Genomic DNA, 9,507 nt, shown 5'->3' with positions numbered 1-9,507 from the left:
AGGAATGTGACCCCAGGCCAACCCAGGATGCCTCCCTGTCACAGCTGGGGCCTCTGCCCACCACCCGGGTGGGGCTGCTCTGGCCTCACTCAGCGGAACTGACCCGACAAGTCCAAGGGTGGCCCTGAGGGCTCCCAGCCCAGCTCGGGGTTTCTTCCCGTGGCTGACACCCACAGGGGAGGACCTCCGGCCCCTCCGCCAGGAGGACTCCAGCTGAAGGTCAAATGAAGCGTGGGAGACAGGCTCTGCGGGAGACACCATACCTGCCCACACCCCCCTGCCCAGCTGCTGAAAAGCCGTGTCTGACACCCCTCCCTGCAGGTCCGGGGCCAGGGGGCAGGAGTGATGTCCTGAGCAGGCCGGCCTGGCGGCACAGGGCGGCACAGGGCGGGTGGGCGGTGGTCCTGGCATGGTCCACTCTCGAGGGCCAGGGAGGTCACACCGACCACCTGGGCTCTAGTGACCGGTCTGCCAGGCACCTGGGCATGGCCCCTCCTGAGGCCTCAGTGAAGGGGGCTGAGTGTGCCCGGACCCCTGGGAGGGTGACAAACTGCTGCCCCGGACTGGCCCTGTGGTTGAAGGACGCCTCCCTCAGTTCCTGTTGGAATTCAAAATGCAAGCAGCTGTCCTAGTGGTGCTGCTGACGCTTAAGGCGACACACACGAAGCGGGGGGCAGCATCGCAGCAGAGGGGCCAGGGCCCCCACTCCGGGTCGTCGTCCCTGCTATGTCAGCGGTCACCAGAATCAGAGCTCTCGGCTTGGTGCTCACGGCTGAAGTAGCTGCACTGCAGCCAGCACACTAAACATTTGTTCTGGGTCCTTCTATTAACACACTGTGCTGCTGCCCCCTCCCTGGGACTAGAGACCCCTCCTCATAATTGGGTTGCTCCTCAGGCTGGGCTGGAGGAGTCTTCGTGCCCCATCGCGGGGTCAGCACGGCAGAGAGGAACCCCAGGGAGGCAGGCCGCGGAGACCCGGGCCCCTCGAACCCAGGACTGTGTCACTGAAGCTGCCGTGAGCCGAGGAGGACGTGATCGCCGTCTGAGTCCGGAAGCTTTAGGGCAGGGGGCGGAGGGCCTGGGATGGCGTGGAGGTGAAGTGGGGCTTTCTGGGGCCTGATCGCTGATGACTGGCTACCTGTGACATCTTTCCCCGGCCTGGGGTGACGCCTCGGAGCCTGCGACTGTGCAGGACGGGAGGGGTGAGGGGCCTCCGGTCCCCAAATCCACCCAGCCTTCCTCGTTTTGGGGAGGAAATCCGCTGCGTGATCACTTTGAAACTGACCTTTTCCCCGTTGCGTCCCCGGGCTGAGGTTCTTGTCCTCCCTGCTCCGCGATTCAGAAAGGAGCATTTCCGATGACACATTTTCTCCTGTTCCCTACAGCTCCCCAAACTAGATTAGGTCCCTAGTTAATACGTTAATCTACGTTAAATGTCCATTAGCAAACCAGGGCTGCAGCTTAATGAGCTGATCTGGGGCAGGATGGACGTGGCCTGGCGCACAGAGGGGACCCACCCGGCCGAGCCCCTCTGCCCCGCAGGGACAGGTGCAGCGACAGGTCAGACGCCGGTGGACGCGGAGGCACCTCCGGCATTCCCCAACGTGGAGGGACTCAGGAGCAAACTTGGAGCCAGTTTCATGATGGGGTCGGGCTGCGGTCCAGGAGGCGGGGGCGCGGGCCAGGGGACCGGGGTTGGGTCGGGCCAGCTGGAGAGCCTCAGCCGGGTAAACCGCAGAGCCACGCTGGGCGGCTGCGCTCACGGGCTGAGCGCTGACTACAGCAGACCTCGAGGTGCCAGAGCAAGGAATCCACGCGGGCCACTCAGGAGTGTCCACTGTCCCTTTTTTGGGACGTGGCTCGAAGGCTTCACGGCCCTTTGCGCCCACGTGAGGAACCTCTGTCTCTGAGGTGCGCTCAGAGCTGCTCAGAAGTACCGTGGGAAGAACTGCGCACCCCCGCAGCGTCCCGAGTGAGGCAGGGCTGCCACACCCCTCCCCCCACGTCTGGTTCCACATGGGAGCTGGAACTGCAAGTCGGGGGACCAGAGAGCCCCCAAGCCCCCGCTGGGTCTTCTCCCCATCTCTTCCTGAGTGCGCATCCTGCGGAAGGCTGCCTCGCTCCCATCTGTCCCTGTCGCTTAGGGGGAAGGTGAGTCTCCTCTGACGCGCCACCTGTTAAGCTTCCCTCCAGCCTCTCCAGAGCCCCCTGGGACAGCCATGAGCTCAGGTGGCGGGCGCTGGGCGGCTCTGGCCTCTGGAGTTCCCTGTCCTCACCTTCAGTCTGGCCCTGGACCCCAGACTCCAACGACTGCCCAGTTCTGCTCACTCGGCCGCCACCTTCGCCCCGCAGCAGACGTAACCACACTTGGCCCGGCGAGGGGTCTTTCCCGGAGCCTGCACAGTCAGCTGCCTCCTGGCCCGTGGTCCTCCGGCCGCGGCTGTCTGGCTCTCTGCCTGTCCATCCCTCGCCTCAGGGCCCTGCTTCCCTGCTGGACGCTGTCCCCCAGCATCCAGGGCCCTCCTGTCTGCACGCAGGGCCCCGCCACCCTTCACTGTGCCTACCCTTCTTTCTGCTCCTTCTTTTCCTTTCCTTCTGCCCAGTCATTTGGACCAGCGTGTCCACCCTGAGACCCCTAGACCCTGGAAAGCCGAGCACCAGCCAGGCTTGGTATCCCAATGCAAATGGACCTCAGCAGGCCAGCTCGTGCCTCCAGGGAGTGTCAAAAGCTGGGACTTTGGACTCAAAGAGACTGTACCAGCTGCGACCTTGGGTAGATAAAGCGGGGGTTAAAATAATTCTACTTCCTCCTGGGTTGCTGCTTATTTAAGCGAGGTAATATACGTTAAGTGCTTTTGTCCAGCACGCAGTGAGTGCTCAATAAATGCTCACCAACTAACTCTCGCAGAGTGAGGTAAGCGATCGCTGAGCGAACATTCCGCAGGCGGTGGGGACCCACTGCTGGTTCTGGCGGGGACAGTAATGTGGTAGATGCAGGTAGGTAGGATGGGGAAGGTCTGAGAAAGAGACAGTTTACAGAGAGCAAAGAGCACGAGAAAGATTAGTACAGGCCAAAGATGGCATCTCGAATCGCCGGGGCCGGGGGCGAGATGGGCTTTTCATAAACAGGACGACTGGGCAGAGCAACTGGAAAAAGATAAAATTCCCTTCACAGTTCACACCACGCACCACAATAAACTCCGGAGAGACCGGGGGTTGAGACGTGCCACTCCAATCATACGAGCTCGCGAGGAAAACGAGGCGGGACCCTCTTGAACCTGGGTGTATTGTAGAGAAAGACTCTCCAACCATGACTCACATCCAGAGCTGATGAGTGACCGAGGCGTGTGACCACACGGAAAAAATGACACCCAATAGAAACACCAGAAACCGTGGAAAGACAATGGACCAACCAGGAGACAAAGGCCTAACGTCTCCTCCGACACCAAGAACGCTTTCAAAAGGGCCAGAAAACTGACGAAACGGGAAAAGACAGGAAAAAATGATTCTCAAAAAAGCTGTAAGAACGGCCCTTAAACATATGAAAGGTGCTCAGATTCACTCATAGTTAGAGAGATGCAAATTAACACACCCCGAGACCCCATTTCTCCTTTATCAGATGATGAATATTCAAAGCTGTGGACCAGCGCAGTCTGTAGGCGAGGCTGTGGCGAAACGCCCCCCCCCTCGCCCCCCACGCTGACGGGGAGGAACCCCCTTCTGGAGGGAAAGTGGCGGACGTAATGAACGACCTGCTCTCTCACCGCTGACCCAGCAACCCCAACTTCCAAGACTCTACCTGGAGGATGCAGCTCCAACAACGTGAAAATGCACGTGTACAAGGCCATTCACTCGACACTGCCTGAAACTGGAAGGTACTGGAAAAATCTCGATACCCCTCCCTAGGTAAGCGGGTAAAAACGAAGCATGGCGGGGCGCCCCCAGCGGGGGAAAGGGGCGAGCAGGCCTTCTGCTCACTGATAGGGTCTGTCTACAGGACACACTTAAGTGAAAAAAACCCAAGTGCAAAGAAGATCTGCATTATCCGGCCTGTACGTAAGAGGATGCAAGGAAAAAACTAACACATCTGTGCATTCATGCTAAAGAAATGCAAGAAGGAAAATGTAGGAGCTAACGAGGTCGGTGCCCACAGGGAGTGGGTGGGAATGGGGTGCAAAGAAGGGGAGCCAAGGGGCTGGGTTGGGGGGCGAGGGAACTGGCACTTCTCTGAGCCTCCTCTTGAATGGAGCCCAGACTCTCAGAACCCCGAGGTGACAGTCAGTCTCCGCTGCCAACCTGGCCAGGCCTGGTTGTCCTCAGTGACTCAACCAAACACCGACCTGGGTGTCACTGGGGCTGCTTTGGAGATGCGGCTCACGTCTGCAATGAACCGGCTTTAAGGAGGTTGCCTTTGACAATGGGGCCAGGCCTTGCCCCGCCAGCCGAAGGGCTCTGGGAGCAAGGTCAGAGATTCCGGCCCCGTGCTGCAGCGTCAGCTGGGGCTCGCCAGACCCTATAAGCCTGGAAGCCGACACCTTGAAATTAATACTGTTAATATTTTTTTTGGTTAAAGGGGAATTCAGCCATGTTTGCATCTTGAGCACTTGCGCGGTTTCATTGGTCAACCTAACTCCCTGGTGTGAATGTATATGCGTGTGTGTTAATATCTGTATCTGTAACTATCTGTATCTGTACCCGTATCATCTACATCTCTCTTTGTACGCATCTTGGCTTCTAAGCACCATTCTTTAACAAAAGGAACCGGGGCTCCTTGGAGAAATGGCAGGGTCAGAAGATGTGCAAGATGAGCCTGAAACATCTTGTGATACCAGAAAGAAAGGAAGTGCCCCCAAGAGGATGGGGGTATGTCAAAAGGACACAAAAGCCGGTTTGAAGTGCTCTCATGGCCAAAGCTGGGACAATTTAAGGACGCTTGTGATGACATTGAAGTCACCCAGATAATCGGGGATAACATCCCCACCTCAAGGTCAGCGGGCTACCAACCTCAGTTCCGTCTGCAATTCGCTTCCCCTTTGCCATGTAACGTAACACATGCCACGCAATGTAACAGGTCACACGATGTAACATAAATGTAACGTATGCCACATAATGTAATAGATGCCACGTAGTATAACATGTCATACAATGTAACATACGTCACCTACTGTCACATGTCATGTCATGTAACATGGTTCAGGTTCCAGGGATTAGAATGGAAGTCTCCGGCTGTGATCATGCCCAGCCCAGGCCCAGGGGCCGGAGGCCCCAGCTGCCTTGCTGAGACGCTGTGATAATGGGGGCTTCTGCTTCTCGCTCCCTCAATTAACTTGGTTTTCCTTTTAAATAAAATGAATTTCCTAGCAACCTCCCCCCGCCCAGTGACTCTACGTCCAGCTGTCTCACCGTGGGCTCTGAGGCTGCAGAGCCCCGAGGGCCCGGGGGTGACTGGGACATGTCCCTGCTGCCGCTCCCCAGTGTCACCGGTTTGGAACCCGTCCACACAGACCTCTGTCACTCGCCTGAGTGCGCTTCTCCAGCCCACGGTGCGGTCCCCCTGTCCTTACCAGGGTCTTTAACTCGAACAAACTCGCTCAGGGGGGCGCAGGTGAGCTCCCCTGGAGAACAGGCTGCTCTGGTTTTTGGCAGCCTGCCCTCCACCTCGCCCCGCTATTTCTTACTCATGATTAATTTTTCAGCTTAGAAAATGAAGCCTCGAGGTCTCCAAAGAGGCCTTGGGGTGCAGAGAAGGCCGAGGAGGGCGACTCTGGTGGCTCCGGGGCTCCCGTCGGCCTCTCCCCTTCCTTGCCTCTTCCCACCAGGTCTGATCCAGGACTAGGACTGCAGGGCCTGGGCCGGAGTGGGGGGCTCAACCCCCCGAGGGGCAAGGGAGGCAGCAGACGAGCCCCGTGGGGCGGAAGGGGGCATTTCGGCAGAATTACCTGGTCACGAAGGGGAAGGGGATCTGTGTCAGACGTCCTCAATGTGGAGCTTTCAGCCACGCCCCCCAGGGACGGTCTCCTCAAGTCCCCCGGGAGCTCTGAGCCCCGGACATGGCGGGAAGGACAGCCTCGGCCTGACCACGGGACCAAGTGAACCAGCGGGGACACCCCTGCAAGCTGGGGCTCCTGTCACAGAGACTCGGCCACCTGAGGCCTCTGGGCTCGAGGCCGGGCTCGCCTCAGTCCCCAGAGCCCTGCTCCTGGATTGGCTACAGGCACCTCAGACTGGACATGGCTCAGACGAGACCCTCTATCTCTTGCCGACTCAAGGACCCCTGTACCAGACCCCTGGTCGCCACAAATACACCTCCTCCTGCCCCTCACTGTCCCCACGCACCTGTCACTGGGCCCTCATCCCCCTCGACCTCTCCCCCGCCCATGGCCACGTCCCGTCACCCTGGGCTGTGGTGAAGAACCCCTCACCGTGGCCTCGAGTGGAATCTGGGCTCTGCGGCCCCAAGGCCCCCTCCCCCCAGCCATGTCCCTCCCATCAGGGGACACACGGGACTCACTCGATGGTCGTGTTCCAGTCACACCACAGCGTCCTCTCGATGGCCTCCATGTCCACCCTGAACTGGGAGAGGCAGAGCTCCTGGAGGAGGGCACCGTGGTCGGCGTCCTGGCAGGCGGTGGCCACGAAGGGGAGATGCACTGCAATGACAGCGTGTGGGGACTGTCACCCTCTGGCCTCGCCGCCTGCCCGCCCCATGCTGGGCTCTCCAGCCAGCACATCCGTCAGGGAGGCGCTCCCGTCCAGAGCCACCTGGTTGCTGCCCTGGGTCTGTGAGCACCTGGATGAGGGCCACACCCCTCCCCCCCCTTTGCTGGTAGAGACCGTCCCTTGCAGCGAGAGTGTGCGGCACGGTGGCACCAGGCACAGGGCCGGATAGGCACGCGCTGTTTCATCCTCACCCGACCCGACGTGTTCCCACCTCCACCTCACAGACGTGGAAACTGAGGCCATGAGAAAGACTCACTGGGACCAAGCCCAGGCTCCTCACCTCGATGCCACCAGGCCCCTGGCCCCGGGTGAGGAGCAGGAGTCACCACCACCCCGGGGGCAGCAGGACAGGGCACCTGGGGCCGGGCTCACCACCCCTGGGAGCCCGCAGCTCACCCCCCCGTGCTGGACACCTGCCAGTTATGAACCGAGCTGACGCCCTGGGACGTGGCGCGTTCGACCTCCCACCTTGATAGACGCACGACCCAAACCGAGCAGCTGTTGGCTTAGCACGCGCTGCACAAATCGAAATTCGCCGTCGCCCGGAGCCTGCACTGGCGCTGGCGGACGCGGGGCAGGCGGGCGGGGACGCTCCTCCTGGGCCGTCTCTTCACTGCAGCCCCCCGCCCCCTGCTTGCTCAGCCTGTCTGTGGGGCAGGTGGGGGCGGGCGCCCTCCACGGGCTGTTTAGGGCCGCCTGCCGGCTCCCCCACCGCCCCCAGGCTGTGCTGGCCCCAGCCCAGTGGCGGGGACACCTGCCCCACCCAGACACCCCAAGGAAGCCCACCTGTGGGACGGGGGCAGCGCCGAGGCTCTGTCTGGGGAGGAACTCAAGCTGCCCTTCGGCCTCATCCGAGGATCGTGCACCCCGCACAGTCCCCATGGCTCCCGGCACCTCCGTCCCCTACAGGGTGCCTTTCCCTGCAAAGCCCAGGCCCAGATCCAGCCGCCCTCCTCCTGCCTCCTCGCCCGAGGTCCCGGCCGCCCCAAACACACCGCCCCAGCCCACTTCCTCCACGTGTCACTTAGGCGGCAGAAAGTTTTTTCTTCTCTGAGAGGCGTGTTGCCACCCTGTCACCCCCCCCTTATCTGACCCACGTGTGGGCCCCCCAGCACCTCTGCACATTAATATCCGTCAAGTCAGGGACCGGCGACGGCAGCTTTATCAGTGGACACTCTGCATGGGGGCGAGTCGCTGCCTTGGGCCGGCCAAGGAGGGACAGGAAGCTTGGCGGGCTCGCCTCCCGTTCTGGAAGGGTCAGTTTTGGGGTGATGAAGGCACATCTTGGGGTGGGCCCTCAGCTGCAGAGAAACCCGCTGGGGTGGACACGATGCTGGGGAAAATGTGACAAGGACGCTGGTGGCTCCCAGCCACCGGAGGACCAGGGGACAGAGGCCACCGACAGCCCAGCAGGGCCAGGCCCAGGTGCAGCGGCACCACCGCCGTCCCCAGCGGGGGGTGCCAGTGCAGCAGCTCTGAGGGGCCGTCCCCAGTCCACAGTCCTCCTGCGCGGTGGCCCCCGCGTATGCAGGTATCTCCTGAGTCCTCGTCCTCGGGGGGCCACACAGCAGGCCGCCGGCCCCACCCCGCCGGCCTCGCGGGAGCAGGACTGGCCCCTGCCCCGACCCTGGCCTGGCCCTGGCCTGGCCCCGCTCAGTGCTGCATCTCTCACCCGTCTCTCTGAGCCCCCTCTGCCCACCAAGGGCGGGACCCCTGCTCTGTGGGGATGGAGACCCCGCTTTCCTTCCTCTCTTGGGGAGCATAGCTCAGCCTTTCTCTGTCAGCGGGGGCGGGGGGCGGGGGGCTGGGAACCGCGCCCCATTTGTGAGCAGGAGCAAGACAGACTTTTCTTCCATCAGCCAGATGTGGCTTCTTTCACTGGAAAGAGAGACAAGATGACAGTTGGAAAACCAGCTGTTTGGGTTCTACTCCCGTGTGACCGCAAACTGAATCATCCATCACTCATCTTCAAACGGCCGGGCGGGGCGGACGCGTTCCTCCCCGTGTGACGGCGTGTGACAGCGTGTCGGGGCAGCGGCCCCCGCCGTCTGCGCTGCCTCGGGAAGCGGCTCAGAGAAACGGCTCCCTCCCCCCGCAGCGGGAATGGCCCCGGGATGGAGGGTGAATGGCAGCAGCCCGGAGGCCGTAGGGTCCCTCGGGCACAGTGACGGCGACGGACAGACAGGGCCACAGCGTGGCTGAGTCTAGGAGAGCCAGGACCGATGGCCGTCATCTTAGGCCACCCCTGGTCTGGGCCTGCACCCCTGGCAGGACAGCCCACCCGGTCACAGAGAGAGAAGCACGGACTCCAAATTGTCACCCTCCCGAGCTGGGGGGAGGCTGGGATGAGGTGGGGGCTGGGGGCTGAAACGGAGCCCCCAGGGAGGCCCGAGAACTGGGGGGCCGAGGGCTCTCGTGCCTCCAGGGACCCCCCACACCCCGACCTTGCTGGCCAGGCACAGAGGAGGCCTCATGGGGCTCGGGGCTCGGGCTGCCCTCTTCCCCTCGCCGGCCACAGTTTCTTGATCTGAGAAATGGGAACCTCAAAAAGAGGGGTCCACCCCTGTGGGGTTTCAGGGTGAGCCTCCCTCGGCAACTCACAGGACGCTCGGGGCCTCTGACCCCAGGGGCCGGCAGGGCGGGAGGGCACTTTCGGAGGTAGATACAGATGGCACTGTCTCGAGTCCCACGGGGGTACACGTGGGTCGGGGCCCTCCGACCTGTACCCTTTGTGTACGTTCAGTCACTCTGTCAAGCAGACCTCACTGAAGCTTTTTGAAAACAAAG

At 61.5% G+C, this 9,507-nt stretch overlaps 1 protein-coding gene across 1 annotated transcript in view; it reads right to left on the bottom strand.

Annotated features, from left to right (window-relative positions):
• The window catches only part of RAMP1 (receptor activity modifying protein 1), a 23,877-nt gene extending 16,275 nt beyond the window's left edge, over positions 1-7,602 (bottom strand). Inside the window, exons 1-2 of the mRNA XM_006909927.2 lie at positions 7,507-7,602; positions 6,512-6,672 (exon numbers count right to left, since the gene is read on the bottom strand). Coding sequence (XP_006909989.1) covers positions 6,512-6,672; positions 7,507-7,602 — 257 coding nt within the window. The remainder of the gene's footprint in view (positions 1-6,511; positions 6,673-7,506) is intronic.
• Positions 7,603-9,507: the final 1,905 nt, after the last annotated feature.

Source organism: Pteropus alecto, unplaced genomic scaffold, assembly GCF_000325575.1.
Source record: "Pteropus alecto unplaced genomic scaffold, ASM32557v1 scaffold143, whole genome shotgun sequence".
NCBI classification, from domain to species: Eukaryota; Metazoa; Chordata; class Mammalia; order Chiroptera; family Pteropodidae; genus Pteropus; species Pteropus alecto.
Note: the sequence above shows the minus strand (reverse complement) of the source record. Positions and strands in the feature narration are given on the sequence as shown.